General features: G+C 36.9%; 1 protein-coding gene across 1 annotated transcript; it reads right to left on the bottom strand.

Moving 5' to 3' along the window:
* Window positions 1-4,645: 4,645 nt before the first annotated feature.
* Window positions 4,646-24,446, bottom strand: ankrd40 (ankyrin repeat domain 40). The gene is made up of 5 exons (XM_056453269.1): window positions 24,022-24,446; window positions 20,871-21,019; window positions 16,646-17,215; window positions 13,791-13,972; window positions 4,646-6,018 (listed from the first exon to the last, which is right to left on the bottom strand). Exons 1-5 carry the CDS (start codon window positions 24,153-24,155, stop codon window positions 5,875-5,877), a joined length of 1,179 nt encoding a protein of 392 aa, XP_056309244.1. The 5' UTR covers window positions 24,156-24,446; the 3' UTR covers window positions 4,646-5,874.
* Between the last annotated feature and the right edge of the window lie 1,845 nt (window positions 24,447-26,291).

Here is a 26,291-nt window from a genome sequence, read left to right as displayed (position 1 = left end):
ACACCACATCCCAAAGGTGCTCTATTGGATTGAGGTCTGGTGACTGTGGAGGCCATTTGAGTACAGTGAACTCATTGTCATGTTCAAGAAACCAGTCTGAGATGATTTGCGCTTTATGACATGGTACATTATCCTGCTGGAAGTGGCCATCAGTCATAAAGGGATGGACATGGTCAGCAACAATACTCAGGTAGGCTGTGGTGTTGACACGATGCTCAATTGGTACTAATGGGCCCAAAGTGTGCCAAGAAAATATCCCCCACACCATTACACCACCACCACCAGCCTGAACTGTTGATACAAGGCAGGATGGATCCATGCTTTCATGTTGTTGACGCCAAATTCTGACCCTACCATCTGAATGTCACAGCAGAAATCGAGACTCATCAGACCAGGCAACGTTTTTTTTTACAATATTCTATTGCCCAATTTTAATGAGCCTGTGCAAGTTCTAACCTCAGTTTCTTGTTTGCAGGAGTGGCACCCGGTGTGATCTGCTGCTGTAGCCCATCTGCCACAAGGTAGGACGTGTTGTGTGTTCAGAGATGCTCTTCTGTATACCTCGGTTGTAACGAGTGATTTATTTGAGTTACTGTTGCCTTTCTATCAGCTGGAACCAGTCTGGCCATTCTAGCATTAGTTAATCATAACTCAACATTTATTAATGCATTATTAGCAAACTATGTTGTGCTTGTTACCATTAATGTACTGTGAATTAACATAACTTTATTTTCATTAACAAAGTCGAATAAATTCTGTAATAAGTATGCTGTTCATAGTCTGTTTGTGTTAGTAAATGTTTTAATTCATATTTAACAGTGCATGACTTAAGCAAGAGAGTATTCCTACTGCAAATTCTATATAAAATATTTAACACGAGTTTAGGTCCGTATCAACAAGCCATTCAACATCATTATTTATTAATAGTTTGTAAGGTAGACGTTGGGTTTTGTGTACAATTAGGGATGCAGAATAAGATCATCCTTCTCTTTAAAAGCATTTTTGCTGCTTGTTCAAATTTAAAAATGAGCTGAATCAACACAATTCTTGAGGGTTTGTTTGGGACAATCTAAATGTTTTATGTTCAATCTAGTTGAATTTGTAAAATCAATTAAGTTAACTTAATCGATTTGTGTTGGAACATGAAGGAATTGTGTGCAACCCAGCATGTTACAGTGTTTATAACTCCTAGTGAACAGGTAATATCTTAAAAGGCAGGTAATCCACATGAATTGTGACCTAAACTAGAGTGTTTCCAAAATATTATTGATTTATTGGTTTCAAACAGACATCAAAATTCTCCTATGATTTTGAATGAGCAAATTAAAAAATGTGATTTACTGTTAAATTCTGTCAAAATGTTACTTGCTGCAGTCTACTTAAAAACTTAACTGCAATAAATGAATAATTTAAACAATTGAATATCTCTCACTTGGACAAATGTTTGCATTTTTTAACGAAATCCTTAAACGAATGTCTATTTTCTGTTGCTATTTTAGACATCATTACAAACTATAAACTGTTATCCCAATCCTTGCACCATCTTCACTTTTTTACAACAGTTCTGGAGAGCGCCAAATACGTCCCGAGAGCTGCGTTTTTTGCAGTTTTTGTTTTCGTAATCCACCAGAGGCCACTGTGTTTTTTCTCTCGCGAGTGCCATTTGTGCCTGCTGTTCTTGCGTCAATCCACCAGAGGCTGCTGTGTATGCTTTGAGATCTCAAATTTCTCTCGCGAGTGCCATTTGTGCCTGCTGTTCTTGCGTCAATCCACCAGAGGCTGCTGTGGACTGACTCCTTCCCTGAACCCAGCCAATAGTGTTTTTAAAAGCACAGATTGACCCGCCCACCCACTTCCCTAAACCCCACCAACAGTTTTCAAAAGCAATTCAGAAAAAGAAAAATCGCGTTTTTTTTTTTTTTAAACCACGTTTTCAGATTTGATCACATTCTCACCCTGTTGTTTACTTGTTCATTTATTTTTTGGCTTCTGTTTTTGTCTTACCTGATCTCTGGAACCCCGTCATTTTGGTCAACTCCTCTCTGCGTCTCAAGTCCGCCGACTTACATGGCAAGCTAACTGGTAACCGTGTTAAAGGCATTCATACAGCAGTAAGCGGTCATCTGGTAAGCGAGAAAAGGAATGGCGTCATACCGTCCCGTAGCATTCGTTTAAAGATAAAAATGCAGCCATAAGTACCTCTGGTTAGATAATTCGCGGTCTCCAGAAATGTATATAGGGCTATGTTTTCAGAATAAGCCTGAGTTGATTTATTCCACAAAATTAAGCCTGCCCTTTATTGGCCAACTTTAGCAATGGCATGAATTGAATGCAAGTTAAATCTTCTTATTTAAGTTATTCAACCTATAAAAACCAGGCATTATACACAGGTTTGTTTTTGTCAACTGTGGGGACATTCAATAGGTTTCATAGTTTTTTAATGAGATGTTATACACCGGTTTGTTTTTGTGAATTTTGGGGACATTCCATAGGTTTTCATTGTTTTTTTTTACTGTATAAACTGTATTTTCCATTGTACTACCCTAAACCCAACCCTCACAGGAAGTGTATTTTTATTATTATTATTATTATTATTATTTAAGCTTTTTGAAAATTGGGGAAAATCAGCAATGTCCCAATAACTCACCTTATCCTTGTAATATCTGTGTAATACCCATGTCATTACACATTTGTGTCTGTAAGTGTCCTGATATGTCAGTCACTCACACACACACACACAGTCTCAAATTCACAAGATTAAGCCTGTCCTCTACTGGCCAACTTAAGCAATGACATGTTGTGAAAAATAAGTTCATGTGCTTTTACAGTCAGGACACATCAGCTATTTTCCCATGTTTGGTAGCAATAGAAAGTGTTTTTATATAATTTTTTAATTCGAAAACACCAGGTATTATTGAGATATAAATATTGATATTAAATATTGTTCTGAAAAATTGAGACGTTTTAATTTGAATGCTTTAGTAAATTTTGCTGTGTGCTTTTGCAATTTTATTTATTACATTAAGCTCTAATCAAAATGTTTTTTAAATGTCAAGGTAGTTTTAAAGTTGCAATAGAATGCATTGATACATAATTTGCAATCATTCGCTGATATATGCATAGTAAGTATGTGCTTATTAGTGCAAAAAAAAAAAAAAAAAACATTTACATGCCCATTCAGAACTGTAGGAATTGGCCCTATAAGGTGAAATACTTTGTTTTTACCCAATTTAAAAGGGTCATAAATAATAATGTTATATTATAGTAAGAAAGCACCTGACTACACCTGACCTGGTAACACTCGCCACTCCCACCCACAGTCTTCGTTCTTCATCTGGACTTATGCTGTATCAGCCACGCTGTAAACTTAAGACCATGGGTGGTAGAGCTTTCTCGTACATGGTCTACCTATCAGCATCAGGAATGCTGCTTCTCTGGACCGTTTAAAGAAATTTCTCAAGACTCTTTACCATTGCTTTTCATTTAGATTGATTATTTTTGTCAATTTAATCATTCAATTTTATTGTTCATATTTTATTGTCTTATTTCTGCTTTATTACTGTTTGCCTTGAGTCTGAGAAAAGCACACTATAAATAAAATGTGTTATTATTAATGTTAATTGCCTCATCAAAATCATACATGTCTTTTGCCTAGTTTTAAATGCACAGAAAATTTCACAATATACACGTTAAACTAACAAAAGATGCATTTAAACAGACCGTATGCCTCTTCGTGTTTGCTCTGAATCCACTTATAATCTGTATTTCCTAAATTTTATGTTCTGACAAGCTCTAAACAGACAAAGATGCTGCTGCATTGACTTACCCCATAGCTAATGCTTGTCCTATATCAAAATAAGAGTCCCACATACAGCTGAAGTCAGAATGATACTAGTATTCAGCTTAAAGTGCAATTTAAAGGCTTAACTATGTTAATTAGATTAACAAAGAAAGTCATTGTATAACAGTGCTTTGTTCTGTACACAAAATCAGAAAAATATTGCTTAAAGGGGGGCTTCCTACACTTCAAGAACTGTACTCTTCCAGAGTGAGTAAAAGGGCTCGCAAAATCACTCTGGACGCCTCACACCCAGCACACTACCTGTTCGAACTGTTACCGTCTGGTCGGCGCTTCAGAGCACCAAGCACAAAAACAGCCAGACACAGGAAAAGTTTCTTTCCTCAGGCTGTCTACCTTATGAACAGTTAAATATTCCCCTACTGTGCAATAAATATGTGCATGATGATTTCAAAAATTAAAAACTGCTTTTATTCTAGGTGGAACTAAAACAAACAAGACTTTCTCCAGAAGAAAAAACAGTATAGGAAATCCTTGCTCTGTTAAACATCGTTTGGGAAAAACTTCAAAAGGAGGGCTAATGATTTGAAAATATTAGCTGTGTTAAACGTAGGAAATGAGGGAGAAGAAAATTATTGTTGCAATCTCACTAGGAAAGATTGTGGCCAGTTAAATGCCTTTAATTGTTTATTTATTTTTATTCTAGTTATTCAAACTATAAAACGATAAGCATTTTAATTTTCATTTATGTCAATGTCAACTTAAAAAATAATAGTAAATAAATCCAAAAACAAACCTCTCCTGCAACCATTTCCACAGCTATCTTTTTAGTAAACTGACAAAGTATGAAAGAACAGAAAATGAGATTGTTTTATTTCAACCGAAGTGTACAATACTTCTTTTTAATCCTCAGCTTCTAGTATTATAGAATACTAAAAAAAAATTGCACATAAAAAACCCTATGCCAATAATTTATCAACGTCTTTTCAAGGGGCTTACGTTACATCTAAACAATAGTAGTAGCATATTGTTAACAAATGTTTAATGTTCAGTTAAGACAAGTCAAGAAAAACTAAAACCAATCCGTAAGACAAATCGTCAGAAATTCTTACAGTAACAAAATGTCTATCAAGACAGAATCTAATGTAGAGTTTCAACAATGCACCGCTTCTAAACCTAACCTCAAGCATTCCCCGTTATTAATTTATGCTCATACGCGAACAATGCAGCAAAGAGTTTAGTAAAATGGCACTACTATTACCTCTATACCTCAAACACAGATCCTGTTCCTCAAATACAGGAGAACCAAGCATTGTAAAACCCAGAATGATTCTCTCTGGAAGCTCTCAGTGGTTAACTATCCTATTATTTATCTCCAATTCAGCTCCTACAAAGGGGAAAACGAAGAAATCTCTTGCTACATAGAGAAACGGGACATTTCTGCCTTCATACAAACCAATGAGACTCCAAACAGTCCATGCTAATTATGAGTTATTTGGCTTATAGTGATTGAACAGCATTCAAATACAGTTCTGAAATTAAAAGGAGGTCTAATAAAACGGACGCGCCTTCAATAAATCGCAAGGTTTTGGTAAAGTGCACAGAGTTGTCTGGCAAAAACTGAATAATTCAACGCATTGATATGATATGATTTGGTATGATATCAACGTGGCCACTCAATGCAACCAATAAACAAGAGTTTAGTGCCTGTTGAGATGGGACGCTGTACATTTGTTCGACACAGTGACCTTATATGAGGCAGTGGAGCCTGACAGTATGCAAAAGTGGTGCATTTTCAAGTCCAATCGTCAGCTGAATGGATTTAAATATTCAAATTGAAGCCTTGAGCAAATCCCGTCCACCCTAGATCAAGTTAAAGCCTATAAAAACAAGCCATCTATGGTTATACGATGGAGAAGGAGAGGCACTAAGGATGCATCTGTTAATAATGGAGAGGAGGAATAAGGCTAACATGTTTTTCTGAACCGTTTACCAACCCATATTTTGGGATCTGAAACGTGTCTGGGAGTTCAGGCAGCAGGTCCCAGATTCACGGCGAGTCTTTGATTGGGAAGCTAGTAGGTGAGTCTGGAGGCCTTCATGTTGTAACAGGGCCTGTCGGTGAGACCGCCCTGACCAGAGAACAGCGACAAGCCTTCGGTTTTCTCCAGCACCACCTCCAGCTCTTGGAAATCCTGTAGCCGTGCCACATCTTTATCCTGAGAAACAAGCATATATAGAGTGAAACCTTAAACGATTCAGACACAATCAACATTAAATTGGCGGCAAAAAATTAATTGAGAAATGAGAACTATTCTCTCTTGAATTGATTCTGGCGGCATATTCCTTATTATGGTGGCATATCCTTTATTTTTTATGGCATATCCCTTATTTTCACATGCAAATGTTGACAGGTATGCTCTACTCTAGCAGATTTGGCTAGTTTTTAACAGCATCTTAGGCTAGTTTTTAACAACAAATTAGGCTAGTTTTTAACAGTAGATAGTGCTCTAGGCTATCTTATAACAGCAGATGACGCTCCAAGCTAGTTTTTAAACAGCTAATGGTGCTCTAAACTAGTTATTAAACAGCTAATGGTGTGCTAAGCTAGTTTTTAAACAGCTAATGGTGTGCTAAGCTAGCTTTTAACTGCAGATGGCGCTCTAGGCTAGTTTTTAAACAGATGACGGCGCTCTAGGCTAGTTTTTAAACAGAGGATGGCGCTCTAGGCTAGTTTTTAAACAGAGGATGGCGCTCTAGGCTAGTTTTTAAACAGAGGATGGCGCTCTAGGCTAATTTTTAAACAGATTATGGCGCTCTAGGCTAGTTTTTAAACAGATGATGGTCCTCTAGACTATTTTTTTAACAGCAGATAGAGCTTTAAGCTAGCTTTTAACTGCAGATGGCGCTCTAGGCTAGTTTTTAAACAGATGATGGCGCTCTAGGCTAGTTATTAAACAGATGATGGTGCTCTAGGCTAGTTTTTAAACAGATGATAGCGCTCTAGACTTTTTTAACAGCAGATTGGAGCTTTAAGCTAGCTTTTAACTGCAGATGGCGCTCTAGGCTAGTTTTTAAACAGATGATGGCGCTTTAGGCTAGTTTTTAAACAGATGATGGCGCTCTAGACTATTTTTAACAGCAGATGGAGCTTTAAGCTAGCTTTTAACTGCAGATGGCGCTTTAGGCTAGTTTTTAAACAGATGATGGCGCTCTAGGCTAGTTTTTAAACAGATGATGGCGGTCTAGACAATTTTTTTAACAGCAGATGGAGCTTTAAGCTAGCTTTTAACTGCAGATGGCGCTCTAGGCTAGTTTTTAACAGCTGACGTCATTCTATGTTAGCTTTTAACAGCAGATGGTGCTCTAAGCTAACTTTTACCTGCAGATGGGGCTCTAGGATAGTTTTTAAACAGCAGATGGCTCTTTAGGCTTTCATTCTCACAGGAGGCAGTATCTGTATTGTTATTTTACCTAAGGAAAACCACAACTAGTGCTCACTCACACAAGTTGTAACAAAGCAGTGTTTATGTACCATTTTATTTATTACACGCTCACCGAAGAGAGATTCGCTTATGCAAATGTGTCTGATAATCCACATTGTAAGCAATTACATAGAAATGCGACCAAATGACAGACGGCATCGTGTTCCCTCTTGACTAGTGTTGTTTGCTTGTTCTCGTGCTCTGATCAGTAGCTGAACAGGCAATCAGAGCGCTCTGTCATTGATGACTGATGTCGATTCTACAAGCTGAATTGGATGAACTCACTCTGAAGTCTGAAAATAGGTAACCATGGTTTCCACTACATTCATTCTTCCATGGTGGGGCGCCCACCAAAATTTATCCCGTCACAGCTACATTACAGCTTCTCCTTCAAAACATTCAGTCGTGGGGTTTTTTTTAATAGCGGGTGATAAATCGCACCAAAACGCATTGAAAGGTAAGTGAATTATAACAGCGCAAACTTTTCTGTAACAGTAGTAGTGCTTTGCGTTATTTGTTTAGCCCTTTAAGGTTACGTGCTGACTGACTGACTGACAGGTGCGTGATGTGTGAGGCCAGCAAACACGACGTATAGCCGTTTCACTTTACTTCAGGACGCATTAATATCGCTCTGTAGGTCTATTAGAGACATTCATAAATATTCCTAGCAAATGTAATAAATGTTGTAGACATACTTGTTACATAAACGCACTACATCGCACTTCAGCAGCGTTTATTTAAGAACGCACAAGAAGATCTGCGCTTGAGCAGCGTATATTTGAAGGGGCATGCAAGTTTTGTGCACGAGCAGAGGAAATCGGCGCGCAAGCAAAGAGATCTGCATGCTAGTAGGCTATTACATAAATGTGAATGTGATCTTCTAATATTGCGCTCACGACATTTGTCATCGAAATAACGCCACAGGTAGTTACTAGATCTGTGTAAAAAAAAAAAAGGCCTGCCGCCACAGCTGAAAAAACCTAGAGGAAACACTGGGTAACGCATGCAACACACCAAACAAACTAGTCTAATAGACACCCACTGACGGGCCAATGCTGCCCAACAGCTGACCACTGGTTTAGTGTGTCCCGCCCTTTAGTATGATAATCTTTAGGCAATTATTAATACAGTGACACTGTGATAGCCTATAGTCCTCAACTTTAACATTTTTCCAGACTTGTTGCGGCAGCATCTTCAGTTCCTGTTGGCTTTAGTTCACCCTATGGCTCGATTCTGGCACCACTCCTGTTCAACCTTTATATGCTCCCTCTGAGCCAAATAATGAGAAAGAACCAAATCTCCTACCACAGCTATGCTGATGACACTCAGATCTACCTAACCTTACTGTCTAATGACTACAGCCCCATTGACACCCTCTGCCAATGCATTGATGAAATTAACAATTGGATGTGCCAAAACTTTCTTCAGTTAAACAAAGAGAAAACTGAAGTCATTGCGTTTGGGAACAGAGATGAGGTTCTCAAGGTGAATGCGTACCTTGGCTCTAAGGGTCAAACAACAAAACATAAGGTCAAGAATCTTGGTGTGACTCTGGAGTCAGATCTGAGTTTTAATAGTCATATCAAAGCAGTTAGTAAATCAGCATACTATCATCTCAAAAACATTGCAAGAATTAGATGCTTTGTTTCCAGTGAAGACTTAGAGAAACTTGTTCATGCTTTTATCAGCAGCAGGGTGGATTACTGTAATGGCCTCCTCACTGGCCTTCCCAAAAAGACAGTCAGACAGTTGCAGCTCATCCAGAACGCTGCGGCCAGAATTCTGACCAGAACCAGGAAATCAGAGCACATCACACCTGTCCTCAGGTCTTTACACTGGCTCCCAGTCACATTTAGAATAGATTTTAAAGTATTATTACTGGTCTATAAATCACTAAATGGCCTAGGACCTCAATACATTATTGATATGCTAACTGAATACAAACCTAATAGATCATTCAGATCTTTAGGATCAAATAGATTAGAAATCCCAAGAGTTCAGTCAAAGCAGGGTGAATCGGCTTTCAGCTACTACGCCCCTCACTGCTGGAATCAGCTTCCAGAAATGATCAGATGTGCTCCAACATTAGGCACATTCAAATCAAGACTGAAAACACATCTGTTTAGCTGTGCCTTTACTGAATGAGCACTGTGCTACGTCCGACAGATCGAACTACTATGTTTTTCTCTTCTTTTTAATTCTTTTATAACACATTTTATCAGCTTTTATTTTATTTTATTTTTATTCTTACCATTTTTATGTTTGTTTTTATTTCTCTTATAATTGTTTCTTTTATTCCTGTTTATGTAAAGCACTTTGAATTGCCACTGTGTATGAAATGTGCTATATAAATAAACTTGCCCTGCCTTGCCTTGCCTATGAAGAATTTGTGGGTATATTGTCAGTTTATTTCGCTATCCTCGCTTACATAAATGAACTATAGTGTCCTGCAACCACTAGCAAAGCAAATATCAAAAACTATTTGCATAATTTTTGGTTTACATTAACAAAGATGTAAGACCTGATATATTTAGACTTTTATTTTCCATCTCTGCTAAGGGTAGAAGTAGGCATGCTGTAGTAGTGAGTTATTAGTGTCACACAGTGTGCACCACTTGCATTACATAACCTGCACGCACTGTCATTTTGCTTTTTATAGAATCTCCAACAATGTTCACATGCATCCAAGACCAAAAAATACTGTTAATTCTCATTATATACACATTTAAAATCACCTTGCCTCTCAAAGAGTCTCAAATTATTCATTCTTTCTAAACCACTATCTGACAGTCTGCTCTGCTCGGCCAAATAGCCAGGTCTATTTTGATTGGTCTACTCCTTACAGTGCATTTCAGTATAGATTTGTCCATTATCATATCTGACAGGAGTCATCCTTTCTTAAGCGACTGTAAACACTACTGGACAGTAATTAGGGTGGTGATCTGGCGATATCAATTTGAGCGTGCATCTACTGATAAAACACTGGAAGAACTTGTTAATCAACCTAAAGATGTATCTCAAGCATAACATTTTCAGTTGTCTGGCTGATGCTGCTTTTTTCGTGAGTTTGTGGTGCATTAAGCAGCATGTATGCACAAACATTTCATTTATACACGCGAAGAGTTTGTGTATTTGCACAGTCATTTAATTGCTGCAATCAAGGTTTTGTATAAGGGTTTCATAGATTTGTGTAAGCAAAAATGTGCTTCTTTGATTTAATATCTCTACAAGTATTATCTGTACAGCTAGATTCTTCAACAGCAGATGATATTTCTCAAACTAACAGAACGTCACTTTTATTAGCGTCAACTAAAAGGCTCAGAATAAACCACAATAAAAAAGGATCTAAATTAGCATTCCTCCTCCAACTGCATGAAATAAGCATTTGCATAGGAAGTGTTCTTTGTATTCATTCAAGTGCTAGATCAAACAACAGGAGTCTATGCAGGATGATGAGGCAAAAACTCATCAGACACAAAGGAAACTATGTTGCTGTGCCTCATAACATATTAGTGACACAAAACCTCCTGTTAATCTTTTTAAACATTAAGTACAACCTGTCCATTTTACAATATTCTTCCTAAGTATTAAGAATAATAGATGACAGGCTGTTGAAATAATAAAAATGCACACTAATTATGGGAAATAAAAGGCGGATTTTTCTTATATAATAATTAGTACAACTGCTAGTAACATACTACTATTACGACTAAAATGACAATAAGGTATTACTTTTATAATTTAATTAAAACAAATTTAATAAATACAATTTTACAGTAAGACTATTACTTTACGTCTGTCTTAATTTTCTAATGTTAAACCATCTAGGTTTTAATTTGGCAGAAAGAAAAACTACACTAATGAGCTCTTATAACCTGTAAAGTTTATAAATCATCTAATTAAACACCGAAACTAATGAAAACAAAACAACACAAATGTTAAAAAATATAATTAAAATATAAACAAAATCGAATAAATCGTTAGTTTAAGAAATAAACAATAATAAAACCAACATTTGTTTTTTATAAAATAATGTTGCCACTGAAGGTGGAGAATAGCAGCTTTGCTAAAGCCTGGCACAAAACATACTTCCTTTTGAGGACAACCTATTGTTGTGCAAGTACCTGTCAAATTTGAATATTCCTGACAGCAACATGCTAATGCTCACTGCTCAAATGCTAAATTTGTAAAAGCTGCTGCTTTTTTGTGCACTGCAAGTAAAGGTTTATTTATATCACAACTTTCACAGACATTAAGTCACAAAGTGTTTTACAATAAAAGAAAACCGGAAAACAGGTGAAAGAAAACATATCAATAAAAGAAAACACATTAAAACAAGTTAAAAATCCAGAAACACCATGTATAACTCACTATACTGTTAATTAAAAGCTTGACCAAAAACATGTGACTTTAAGTGTGGTTTATTTATAAACTGATTTCGAGAGGATCACGTGCTTATAATTGATCACACAAAGTCCTTCATCAGCTAACACACGATGCACCAATTAGATGAATCCTATTGTATTGTAAATAACCAGAATTCTCTCCTCAGTTATCTTCATCTTGAAGAATCACCCTTCCACCACTACTCCTCCCTTTTCCTAGATAAGGCAGCACGGTGGCCCAGTGGTTAGCACTGTTGCCTCACAGCAAGAATGTCACTAGTTCAAGTGCTTACCAGCCCAGTCGACGTTTCTATGCAGAGTTTACATGTTCTCCCTGTGCTTGCGTCGGTTTCCCCCAGGTTCCCCAGTTTCCCTAGTTTCCTCTCACCATCCAAAGACATGTGACATAAGTGAATTGACCAATCCAAATTGGCACCATAGATTAACTCTTAGACAGCTGTATATCTCTTATAGCAATTCCTAGTTGTCAATAGCATAACAACCAGGGGAGTTCTCGAGACCTACTCCAGCTCAAACTCCCCTCTTGCCCTTCAAACGGGAGGGAGCCCCGGGCTCCAGGATGTTCTGAGCTCAGGGCTCTCTCCCAGGACAGCATGCCAAACACGCTTTATTATCAATCATCAGCTAAGTGTGAACTCTTATAATGTTTTTTAAAAGTTTAAAATGATCCAAGAGTTCACAGTGCTAGAGGGAGAGAGTTCCAGAGCTTTGGGGCCACAACACAGAACGCCCGGTCACATTAAGTCTTAAGACGTGTTCTGGACTCTTATATAGAGCACTCTAAATCATCTACTTTCAAGTGTTCACACACCCAAAATGTGTGGAAACGTGCGTACGTCACTTCCCACATAAAGGTTGTGATCTATACAAAACAAACTTGTCAGGAGAATGTCCGCAGCTGTAAGTAACTTTAATTTTGACTTAATTGAACCACTTTAAATCATTGTATAAGCTATAATATGAAGTTGAAGTCAAAATGATTAGCCCTCCTGTGAATTTTTTTTTTTCATTTTCAAATAACCCCCAAATGATGTTTAACAGAGCAAGGAATTTTTCACAGTATTTACTATAATATTTTTTCTTATGGAGAAAGTATCATTTGTTTCATTTCGGCTAGAATTAAAAAAAATTTTTTTCAACCATTTTAAGGTGAATATTATTAGCCCCCTTAAGCAGTAATGTTTTTCGATTGTCTACAGCAGTGATGCCCATTTGTACCGGGCCATAAAAAGAAATCATTAATTATTTCAGTTTGATTTATTATCTGAGTCTGTCAACTGCTGAAGATCGCAAATGACGGCAGCTGGTAACATATTGCGTTTTTTTCCACAGACAAGTCTGTTATTTCCAATGAAGGCATGCACGCGTTGAAAACATCTAAACTATTCAGAATGCCATGAATCATGTGAACAATGAACAAGAATATACACATTTCGGTAGACTAATTATCTCAGACAAACACAGAAGAACCAAACACTGCAGCGCTTTTAAAATTTCTTCATGAATAAAACTTGTATCAGAGTTGCAGCAAGGTTTGGTCAGCTTCTAAGAAAATGGTTGATGGTCATCTAGCAATCTATGTACACCCACCCACCCAGGCCACAGTAAAATAATCAAGTGTTGACCACTTCGCGGTGACAAAAAGGTTGGGGACCACTGATCTACGGCACAAACCATCATTGTACAATGATTTGCCAAATTACCTTAAATTATCCTAGTTAAGCCTTTAAATGTCACTTTAAGCTGAATACTACCATCTAGTAAAATATTATATCTTGTTATCATGGCAAAGATAAAAGAAATCAGTTATTAGATATTAGTTATTAAAACTATTATATTTAGAAATATGTTGAAAAAAAATCTTTCCATTAAATAAAAAAATTGGGAAAAATATACAGATAATTCTGACTTCAACTGTATAATAAATCATTCATTTATTGTGGCGTACGTTCACTTTTAGGAAGGTTTCTATGCAAAGTTTTATAAATGTGACCCCAGTTCTGTTAGGATACTAACTACAGTGTAAGCAGCTCACTGGGTTTTTGGAACAGAGCAGATATCAGATAGTAGGTGGCAGGACTAAGCTTTTAACAGCCTCACCTTTCTGAGCATAGTGTTGGGCAGCTTTCGGATCTTCTCCACGTGCTCCGCGCTGATGTCCAGCTCCCGGCAGCAGACGCGGAGCAGAGCGCGGTACGTCAGCTCCTGCCGGTCCAGCTCCACCTCGATGAAGTCATTCTCTCTGACGTTTGTGTTCTGGATGCGCACCTTCAGGACGAGCTCTGAGAAGACATGGCAAATCTGAGATTGAGACATGAGGAATCTTCATGGATTCCTCTAGCTGTGCTTACACGAAACAAACTGGTTTAAGGAAACAAGCGGAAACCTGTTAGTGCAGGTCTACTGCTGCCCTTAAGTGACGTCAGAATGATCATATTTACAAGATGAGCAAAATGTATGACCAAGCAGCCATGATATAGAGCACAGTTGTCAAACTCAGGTGCTGGTGGGTCACGGCTCTGCACAGTTTACAGTAGTTCCAACACTAATTAAACCCACATGATCAAACTAATTAAGTGCTTTAGGCTTGTTTGGTACCTACAGATAGGTGTGTTGAAGCAGAGTTTGAAGTAAACTCTGCAGGCCTCCAGGAACCCCTAACATAGAGCAAAGATGCAATTCTACCATTTTTTTTCAGTAAGATGTCTAAGCTTCACCATCATGACAAAAGTTGTGGTTTTTAACACAGAGGCAGCAAATGCAGATGAGCAAATATAGCAAACAACTTCTCAGTGTTGCACTATGACCCGCTCAACTAATAAATGAATGGCACATTATTGTTGAAGAAAAAAGATGAAACTAAAATGGAGTCAATAGGATACAAACTAACCAACAATTACTTTTGTTATCCACTGTAGAGCTTTCCAATTTAGCAAAAAGCTGTGATTGACTTGCGTATCAGAAAGTACAATAATGTAATCAGCAGTAAATCTCCTCCAAAGGCCAGAGGGCGCTCTTTTTTGCTCTCGCGAATCACCCCCAGGAAATATCAGTCCATGGGAAAACCATATATATAGGATAAACAGAAGATTAAACTGCAGTAATTAGATCAGTGGTTCCCAAAGTGTGGGTCGGGACCTCCTCTGTGGTCTCGAGACAATTTAGGGGGGAGTGGGGTTTATGGTGGGTCTCTTGGTGATTTCCAAAAATATTATTAAACTATTAGAATTACCATATTTTATCCATAATCTATTCTAAAGAGGATGAAAATACTCTTGTGCTGTAAACATTGCCTACCATTTCTCATTAAGTGAGGTTAATATTATATGACTATAAAAAAGATATGGTTTTTAGACTGTTGCATTTCTTTGTGTTGTCAATGAGCTGGTTTATATAGTTCCTACTGGTGTGTGTGCACCACCTCTGAGGACAGTGGGGGTTGCAAGTCACTGGAATTGTTATTTTGGGGGTCTTGAGTTGGAAAAGTGAGAAAAGGCATTTAGTGAAGTTTCACAAACTAATTTCGAAAGGAGCATATGATATGATTGATCGCGGCTGGTCTCCCATCTATAATTATTAGTAGGCCAATCAGATTAATCCAAACTTACTATAAATAGCTTGTCTAGAATTACTACGTTATCTTTGTTTTCCCGAAGAATCCCCTCCCCTTTCCTCCTTTCCCAGGGGGAGCTCTCAAGAACTACATGATCTTGTTCCCCCTAAAATGTTTTCAACCAGGCGGGAGCCCTGGACTCAATTGTCTCAAAGCTTAGGGTTCTTTCCCTGGACAGCATGCCAAATCTGCTAATATTATCAAGCAATATTTAAGTGTGAACTCTTGAAATAATGTTGAAATGCTAGTTGTTTTTGCTCACTCTTTCGATTGTCAACAGTAATGATCAAAATACAGTAAATCACCCTTTGAAGGTAACAACAAGCAACATATAACTGTTAAAATGTATTAAAGGTATTTATTTTTTAAAAAGTCATTGTGTAACAGACAAATACATAGTAATAGACTTTTTACATGTCCGGGTTTCTCAGTAGCAGAAGGCATCATAGTTGGGAAAACTATGAGCGCAGTGAATGGGAGAGTACAACAAATAATTTTTAAAAATCTTATTTGCTAATATAATAAAAGAAAAACTTTACGATGATGTTATAAAGACTTTCAGAAAAAGGAAAAAAAGTGCGAGACTGATGACGGCAGCCAGAGGAGAGAATAACGTCAAATTTACTGTCCTGTCCCATAGACACTGCACTAGAAACGCCTCGCACAAGAGGTAATTCGTTTTTTGTAATTTGAAGCAAAGATAATATACTAAATACTTAAATACATATAAATGTTCATACGTTTTTTTAGAAAATCTAAATATTAAAAAGGATTTAAGATGCTGATGAATGTTGAACGCGTCATAACAGGCTCGTGAAAAGGGTCCATAAAGCACTCTATTTAATTTAATATTTTAACAATTAATATTTTGTGACAATCTAGGCTAGGATAGATATTCTTAATAATAATTATTGCTAATATAATGAATTATTATAACTTTATATTTGGGTTTTTAACACAATTGATATGTTACTGCTCTCAATTTCATTCATTACTTATAATGTAGACAACACCAACTGCTTTCTTGTTACCTAGCAACCCCATTAAAAAATATCAGGCCTCAGCGATGCTTTCTCCAGCATGTTGTATGTGAAAGTCAAAGCAGGGCTGCACTGAGTGACAAAAAAAGGCATTCAGATAGTCTTCAGTTCACTCATCAACATGTTTGCTAATGGTGCTAATGTGACGTTATAATACCTTATATACCGTGAAACCGTGATAATTCTATTCGAGGTTATCACAGCATCAGAATCTTTTATCTTTTGCCTAATTGTGGTGAAAGTGAGCTGAAGAGAATTGTACCATGCAGTGTGAACACACCATAATGAATCCTCAACTCTACCTTGTACGTTAACAGGAAAAGTGCTGGTGAAAAAGAAGGGCTGGAAGGCAGGCATGGAGCCGCTGATCTGGGAGCAGTTGATCTGCGGCGGAATGGACTGCTGCCGGCTGATGGTGGCGCCGGGGAGCTGCGGAGGCTGGCTGGTGCTTGCGCTGGGACACACAGGGCCGTTCTGCGCTATGGGATGAGCGTGTGTGAACTCGCAGTGGTTAGTGTGATGAGTCTCTGACGAGAGCTCCATGGGCAGGCCGCCGTTCACCACGGGGCTCGGCACAATGCCGTTCTGCTCCACGCCGGGGACGAAGGTCAGCTCCTGCTGGCTCTGGCTGTCTGTGTAAAGGCTCTTGGGCTGCTGATGTGGAGGCGCTGGAAGCTGCTGTTCTTGTGTTGGCGAGAGAGTGGCCGGTTCAGACTCCAGGGGCTCTGGATGAGTGCTGTTGGTGCCGTTTTGCTGTGCTATACTCAGGTTGTCTTTGTTCATCTTGCTGTACAGGAAGGGTGGGTTGGAAAGATAGTTGGGAATGATTGGCAGCTCTGGTTCCTTCACCTCAGGCTCGTCTTCTTCTTCCACTAGAAAGAAAAAACAACAAACATGAAGTGACAGGGCAAGGACATTGAAGTGCATTATTATTTGAATTTAGATTTTTTTATTTAGTTAAGAAATTGTGATCCAGTCTTAGACATGAGAACAGTCTTATTTCGTTTTATTTTACATTTGCTACTGGGAAAAGTTGAAGATTATTTTGTTGAACATACAAGAAGATATTTTGAAGAATGCTAAAAACCTGTAACCATTGACTTCCATCAATTGTTACAGGTTAGCATTCTTCGAATTATCTGATTTTGTGTTTAACTGAAGAAAGAAACCCATAAAGGTTTGGGACAAGTAAAGGATGACAGAATTTTCATTTTTGGGTTAACTATCCTTTTAATCCTTGATCATCCTACAGCGTCCGGGTGTTTGTGTAGTAAAATGATTAAAAAAAGTACAGAGTATCCACACAAGCACTGCTTAAATCCAAAGTTGAGAAGTGACTGTAAAAAAATGATATATAGCTTATCATATAAAAATGTATATTTCGCTATGTATTTGGTCTGTAAATGTTCAGGAGATTCCAAGAAACCTAACTGTGATTTATTTACTAGGGTTAAGATAAAACATTTGTTTAATTTTCCCAGTAATGAATGTAATATAAAATATAATAAAATAAGACTGTACTCCTGAGTGTGGATCACAATTTCTTACAGTATATTAAGTAATCCAATAGATGATACACCAAAATAAGGGATCATTTGTTTACCAAACTAAAGGCATACATTTTTTAACATGGAAGAGTGTGGTTTTAAGGAATAATTTTTTGAAGAAAACCCCCCAAACAAACAGGCAACGTCAATACTATTATGGCTGTTAAATGATAAATTGCTGAAATTGAAATTATTTTTGTCTAAATGAACAGAAACATATTAGAGTTAAAGAGTTAAACTAATATTTTTAAATACTACAAGAGAATTTAGGTTCCACAATAACTTCTTTTACAGTATAACGTACCTTCAAAATTAAATTCATTATGATATTTGCATTACATTTAACATTAGTAAACACTTTGAAACTTTAAGTAGTTTTAGAAATTATTTCAAATACAGTGGAAAAGGGGATATTTTAAAAATAGCATTTTAGTGCTTTTATTTAATGACAAAAAAAAACATTTAAATTAATAGTTGTAAATTCTGTGAGTGAATTTAGGCTTCACAATATTATATTAAAAATAAAACCGAGAGTTTTAAATGCTACAAGTCAATTTTCAAAATGGCAAAAAAATAGCAAATATTTTTTGAAATTTTATATTTAATAGTGTAAATAATTTTTTCATAATATTAAGTGAGCCTTAAATGATGTCAGCAATAATGACAAAATGACAATCTTGTAATACAGGGGTTTTGCCGGTTTCACCAAGTTAAATTTAAGACTTTACGACATTTTTAAGACTATTATGAATGAAATTTTTGACTTATACAGGGCTAAATTCTAAGGATTTTTCTCGAATATCCCAGTTGGAAAAGATTTTCATTTGCCCTTTCTAAAAATTATTATAATTTATTACAATTACTAATACAATAATAAGAATTTAGTAATAAAAAACAGGTCAGGTCAGTATTCTCAGCAGTAAATACATGAACAATACTATTTTTTTAGGGGGTTTTCACCTTTATTATGATAGCACAGTAGAGATATCAGACAGGAAAGCATTGGTAGCAGAGAGTGGGGAAGAATCGGCAAAGGACCTCAAGCCGGGAATCGAACTTAGGTCGCCGTTAGCACGCCGGTGCGATGCACAAAGAACTCTTAAACAAATGTTACTGTAAGCAAAGTAATCAAACGCTATTTTTAAATAAAGAGTTAAAACTTTTATTGAGGTGGATTGTTGGTGATTGTAATGGTGTTAAACGCCGGATTGGGTAGCTATACATGAACAAAGAAAAAATTAAGACCTGTTAAAAACAAGATTTAAGACCTACAACGCAATATGTCAGTAGATTAAAGACTATTTAAGGCCTACAATTAAGTTTTGCGATTTAAAACATTTTAAGACTTTAAGACCCTGCGGATACCCTGTAATAAAACAATAAATAGTAAGTTCTATGACAATATGACATCAAATGTTTTAATTGGATATTTTTGTTTATTTTGATTTACTATGCAAATATTTAAAAAAAACAATAGCTGTAAATGACAGCAACATGCTTATAATTAAAAAAAGAACAATGTTGTCGAAATTATCCGCATTCAAATGGTGTAATATTCATGCCAGGCCAGTAGGTGGCACTGTCATTTTGTAATTCTCAAGTTGTCAAATACTTTTGAAAAGGCCAAGGTTGTGTCCGAAATCGCCTACTACTCAGTAGGTACTGCACTTCAATTTAAATGTACTACTCAACGGTTAGAAAAGTACATTCCTTACAGTATGAATAGGAGTACTATGAATGGAACTCAGACGTACTACATCCGCCATTTTGTCATGACTGCGTGACCTACCCACATCAGTTGCGCCGCTTCAATCCAGTTTATGAATTCTCTCATGTAGCATCATGAAATAGTGCAGTGCTCATCCGATGCGCACTTCAGAATCTCGCCAGAAATAGTAAGTCATCTGTGTATTTCTCACATACTGTTTTTCGAATTCTATACTACTACTGTTTTTAGCGTACTATATAGTATGCAAGTATGCATTTCGATAGCTTCATCCTTAATTACAAGCACCTGATGCAACAAATCAAGTCTCTTGAGCTATTTGAAAACGCCAGACGTGTGCATTAAATCTGAACTCAAACTGTGTTTGACACTCCTGTGGGGCCAGCAGGGGGCACTCAACATGCAGTCTGTGTGGGTCCTGACACCCCAATATAGTAAAGAGGACTCTATACTGCTCAGTAAGCGCCGTCTTTTGGATGAGACGTTAAACCGAGGTCCTGACTCTCTGTGGTCATTAAAAATCCCAGGATGTCCTTAGAAAAAGAGTAGGGGTTTACCCCGGCATCCTGGCCATCATGGCCTCCTAACCATCCCCATATCATAATTGGCTACATCACTCCGTCTCCTCTCCACCAATCAGCTGGTGTGTGTTGTGCGGTCTGCCGCAATATGGCTGCTGTCGCATCATCCAGGTGGATGCTGCACACTGGTGGTAGATGAGGAGATTCCCCCCAATGTGTAAAGTGCTTTGATTGTCCAGAAAAGCGCTATATAAATGTAAGGATTTATTATTATTTTATTATTATGAAGACTTTACAGTCACCATGAAATGTTAAGATGAGTTAAGATTGTACTTTTTTCCATATTGTGACGTACATCCGATTGAAATGGCCCTGAAATTAGAAAAAATAGGATCGTTGCTAACAAAATGAAGGAAGATTGACGAATGGACGAAAGCAGAGCAGAAATAAGACACGCCCTGATAGCCCCGCCCAAAAGTCACTCCATGTGACCAGATATTAAGAAAAGTCGTTTTCGTGAGGGAAAGGTTATGATTTTTGCCAAAAAATTATGAGAAGGGTTGTCAAAAGTATCGAGTTCAGTACTGACATTTTAAAAACGTCAATTTTTTCTCTAACATTATCTGTGGTTTTAAACACTGCTGATTGGCCACTGTGTTCCCTTGCTTAACAGAAATCAACAGAAAGCTCAAATACATCATGAAAAGAGAAGCTGGGTTTTCTCAAAGCATACCTCCAAGTAGTCTTCTGATTTCAGGTTTGGAGGTGAGTTGGACGGCCAGCTCCTCTTTCGCTGTGAGGATGTCTTTGTCTGCTCCGTTGTTCAGCAGATAGGCCACTATCTGTTTGTGGTTTCTTTTGCAGGCCCAATGCAGACACGTCCTGGATGAACAGGGGACATGAGGACATCGGAGTCAAATGAGTTTTAATGCATTCAGCCGTTATTGAAACAAAGCAGGCAAGGCTTGGTATAAACGTCAGAACAAATCTAACACCTCAGTTCAGTTGCTCAACAAATGTCAGAGTGAGAAAAACACATGCTCCTAAAGACAAGCTGTTTAATTAAGCATTTGAGGAACGCTGCCAAGATGGATGATTTGCAAGGTAGGGGTTTTATCTAAAGAGATCATAAACTTTATTTTACTCAATCCTGATTTATCATTATACAAGGTTGTTCACATTACATCACGACGGTGCGATAATGCCTTTAAACCCTATTAAGGCTATTTATAAAGTGCGGATAAGGCAACATTACAAAAAGCTATCTTTAATGACATGCGTTTGTTTGTTTATTTATTGCATCAGCAACTTATTGATATAGCTAAAAACATGTTACATAATAATAACAACAACAAAATTCAATAACAGATTATACAAAAATAAATACGCATTTTACATCAAAACACAGGATTTTCTCCGTTTAATATTTGATAAATAACTTAAAATTCTTTCCAGGGAAACATTGGAGAAAATTAATTGACAATCATAAACTTCCCCAAACGTATGCCATTTGTTGATTCAGAGTTGTTGGAAGAAATACTTTGATTGCACTACGGTGTATGAAAATTAACCTCCACACGTCTTGCTGATGCTTCTGCATATCAAACTGAAAGTATCTTCACATTAAATGCTGCATAATAGCGTGAAGAGCCTGGTTAAACTCATATTATAGATCAGGAATGTTGATTTTTTTTTTTTTATGTCATAACTCCAAACTATGACAAATTTATTTAAAGAAAACCCAAAATGTTAAAGGCAATTATGTATTTCAGTGTATAAAATCATATACTGTGAAGAAATTGTAATATATACAAGTAAATAATTATAATTGGATAACATTTAGTCTATAAATATTGTACTGCATTGTTAAATCATTAAATGTCTTTATTTATTTTTAATGTTTGTTTCATTCAACGTCAGAAAAAAACAAATAACCTAAGAGATTTTGGTCACCCAAAATGTTTTTTAATAAAATAAAAAGCATATATGAAACAACGTATTTATTCTGTGTAATTATAAAATTTTAGATTCGTCACATACAAATTAAACTGTTCACTCTTTTGTTTTCTTCCATCTTAATTCTTGTTGAACTTTAAAATGCCATGGTACTACTGAAGGCTGATTTATATTTCTGCATCAAAGCACACGCGTATGCTCCGCCGCAGCCCGTGTGTGGTCACATACCCATCACCGAGGCCGTCGACAACGCGTAGCTAAAGCTCTGTGATTGGTCAGCTTGGTACACTGACGAGTGTGGGCGGGAACGAGAGCCATGCGAACCCTTTGGAGCGAGTGTTTACAAGTGTAGAGTCCGGTAAGGGAGCTCTAGATTGAAAGTTTTGTTTTGTGTTTACCTCATGATTAAAGTTGTTGCACATACACTGGGTACCGCCTCAAAATGTGCAAGTTTGAGCTACTTCTACATTAAAGTAGCGTTCAGAAAAAAACAAAACACCAATGAAGAAACTCGAAACAGAGGAACACAAAAACCTCACTGCCAGCTAGCGTTTCGGAAATGTTATTGTAGAGCAACACAAACAGCACGCAGAAGTATAAATGCACAGCAACGCGCAAAGCATGCCCTGTGGGTCACGCCGATCACTCAAAGCAGAAGTATAAATCAGGCTTAATGCACAGGTCAAATATAGATGTATTTTAGCACTAAGTACATGTTTGATAATTTTTTTTAATTAAATAATCATTAAGTTGAATAAAATTAACAAACAAACTTAAAATATTAGAAAGAAGCTATTCACCCCAAATGACTATTTACCCAAAGTATAGTTTGGGTATTTTTAAATAGCACCTTTCAAAATCCCAATGACACTTGACATAGGGTACATAGAAAAAAGAAACGCCTAAAACACTAAAGTACATAAAGAGTATGAAGGAAACAGAAAAACACAAGTGTAAACAAATAGCCTGATTAAATAGCATACCACAACACAAGCTAAACCCTTACAATCATCCACAGACCTCAGGATTAAACCAAGGATTTAAGTCCCCTAGCCTTAAATCAACACTCAGATCAGATTAGATCACATATTTCAGTCCTGAGGGGCCCCTGATTCAGATCGAGGAAAGGTTGGCTTTATTTTCACACATTCGGACATTCTGTATTGTGATGCAGTTCCTAGAGAAATGGAAAATTAAATGAGAAAACAGTGGGTGTGGCTTGTTTTTTTCTACTGCGAGCTGATTGGATGTAGTAAAGTAGGCATTTCAAACATAAATTTCTGAAAAGGGGGTTCAGGAAAGTTACTACAACCTAACAGACACCTTCTCCTCACACTTTCTGATTGTTATAGGTCAAAACTGACATTTGGAGGGGCGTGGCTAAGAATATTAGCCACGCCCAATACATCAGACAGGAAAATTTAACTGAAAACAAACAGGAAGTGCATTTTCACATTTCAGTTGTCGAATACAAGGTCGAAAAAAACTTTGTTTTCTTAATGACATGCACAGATGAATGGTTCACCACAAAAGAAGCAATGTGAGCTAACAATCAATACGGTTAGTTTTGATTTAATGTGTACTTTAAACAGTGCTGATGTTATTTTGAAGTAATCTTTAAGTGCGATTTCAGACCAAAAAATTAAATAGCTTTGAATTAAAACAATATATGGAACGATAAAAAAATGAACGAATGTGCAAATATAAAGCCAACTTAACGTTACCTCAATCACTCTGGTAGACACAGCGCCCCCGGCCACATATCAGCTCACTACACAAATATCTTGACTGTCAGGTATAAAACCTTCACAGACAGCAGCTATCTTATCTTATCAAGAAATGAGAACAGTTTTAAAGGGAAAGGTTACAACAACTGTATAAGACGTGTATATGGGTAAAATGGATATGAATGTTTGCTCGTTACGCACCATCCGTTAATCTCATTCTGAGAGTTGACGTTGACTCCGCTTTCCACCAAAGTCTTCACCTCGTCAATGTCTCCGATGGCACTGGCCTCTCTCAGACGCTCCTGCAGCTCTTTATCCAGCGATGTCGTTGACATTATTCAAGTCTGTCTGCAAATAAATCTTCATACGAACTGACACACTGTGCTTTTGAGACGGAAAGCAAAAAAATGGACCGTCAACTTGCTCCGCCGTGGATTAAACAGTTGCCCGCTGTGGGTGATTTTCGACCGAGCGGCGGTGAGGGTGCGTTTCGACGTATTAATAATGAAATCAGATCAAAGTGAAGGACTGTAGTAGACCGGGTTGTGTTCAAATCGTCTTTTGCCGACTACTGCAATCCCCTCGTATCCGCTGCTGCACCTCCCATGTTGGGGGCAATGTTTGGTGTAACACCTTCAGATCGTGATCTTTGGTTCCGGCTTGTATACGATGGCAAAAGCTAGGTTAAGAGTCCGACCAAAGATAAAAATACTCTAGTCAGTAAACAAACTTTGCTTTACTGGTATTCTTTATTGATCAAGAAACTTAAATTCCATTAAAGAAGAGCAGCAAATAACAGTAAAGTTACAATACAGTCAATGTTGGGTTTTCATTAGAATAAAAACAAAACGTCACAGATATTGTCATGAAATGTATGTTAACTACAAGCAGAAAACTATTTTACCCACAAGTTCTCCCAAAACCGAATTTTCTTTCATCATTTACTTGAGAACATATTTTGAAGAAAGCAGGAAATCTGTAACCATTGACTTCTAGAATACCTGACAAATGTCTTGTTGTTGATCCCAGTTGGAAGAGCAGCAAATAATAACCTGACTTCTAGTTGATCATTTGGAAAAGTAGCAGAAGGTAGATTTTTTTTTTCGATGAATCATCTGTTGAACTGCATCTCAATCATCACAAATACTGCAGAAGACCTATTGGAGTTAAATTCAGCATGGGGCGAGTGAGAGAGCTGCAGAGTGGATGGCAACATCAACAGCCTGAGGTATCAAGACATTTGTGCTGCCCATTACATTACAAACCACAGGAGAGGGCAAACTCTTCAGCAGGATAGTGCTCTTTCTCATACTTCAGCCTCAAAATCACCAGACATGAACATTATTGAGCATGTCTGGGGTAAGATGGAGGAGGCATTGAAGATAAATCCAAAGAATCTTCTGGGAGTCCTGCAAGAACGCTTTCTTTGCCATTCCAGATGACTTTATTAATAAGTTATTTGAGTCATTGCAGAGATGTATGGATGCAGTCCTCCAAGCTCATGAGAGTCATACACAATATTAATTCTTTTCCACTGCACCATGACTGTATATTCTATATTGTACATTATTTCTGTTAAGTGACAAGACTTTTGTCTAAGTCAGACCTAATTACTGTCCTAATTAAATCATTAAAAATAAAGGCATAATAATTTTTTATTATGGTAAAATAAGTGTAATCTAGAGGCCTTTGCCTTTCATAAAAGTCACTTCTGATACCAAATGATCAACTAGAAGTCAAGTTAAAATTTGTTGTTCCTAAAACTTGGATAGGCGACAAGACTTTTGTCAGGTAGTGTATTGTACACTGAAAAAAGTGTTGCATGCAAAACTGTTGCAAACAATTTATTTGTGTTGTATTTAAACAAACAAATTAAATTTAACAACGTTCAACTTAATTTGTTTGTTTAAATTCAACACAAATAAATTGTTTACAACCACTTAACGTAAAAAAATTGAGTAAATCCAAGAAATCATCTTTGAATAATTTTTTTCAGTGTATTTGCTTTTCTACTGTGGAGGTCAATGGCTATCGATTTGGTTTCTAACATTCTTGAGCAGAAGAAAAAAACTCAAAGGTTGGCATCACCTCAATGTGAGTAAAAAGGGGGTCAATTTAAATTTTTGGGAAAACTATCTGTTTAAAAACACACATTTGTAACCACAAATTAAACAATCACTTACTGGTAAGTCAGCATGTTTTAATAATTTGTTCCCTCTTTTATAAGTATGCACACTGTAAAATTATTTGTTCCCTATATTTTGTCAAAAAAACATACGTATTAAATATTATCAAAACATGCCCTTGTTGCAATAATTAATTTCCTTTTTTTATGATTGAATCAAAAGCTGGCAATAATTCACTGCATCAAAATTAGAGATCAACCTATTAAGTTGTGGCAATAAATTCTTAATTTGTGGCCCCAATAAAGTGAAACAAGTGAACTAATTAGTAAAATATGGCTATGAAAA

The sequence above is a fragment of the Danio aesculapii genome, chromosome 3 (genome assembly GCF_903798145.1).
Source record: "Danio aesculapii chromosome 3, fDanAes4.1, whole genome shotgun sequence".
NCBI lineage: Eukaryota > Metazoa > Chordata > Actinopteri > Cypriniformes > Danionidae > Danio > Danio aesculapii.
Note: the sequence above shows the minus strand (reverse complement) of the source record. Positions and strands in the feature narration are given on the sequence as shown.

Bases quoted from the DNA above. Each gene is read 5' to 3' on its own strand.
- ankrd40 (XM_056453269.1), bottom strand. From the start codon at position 24,155: ATGTCAACGACATCGCTGGATAAAGAGCTGCAGGAGCGTCTGAGAGAG. The intron at 17,216-20,870 runs GTATGCTTTGAG...TTTTCTTTCTAG, and splicing joins AATCAGAAGACTACTTGGAG to TGGAAGAAGAAGACGAGCCT. The intron at 13,973-16,645 runs GTAGAGTTGAGG...ATGTCTTCTCAG, and splicing joins TTTTCCTGTTAACGTACAAG to AGCTCGTCCTGAAGGTGCGC.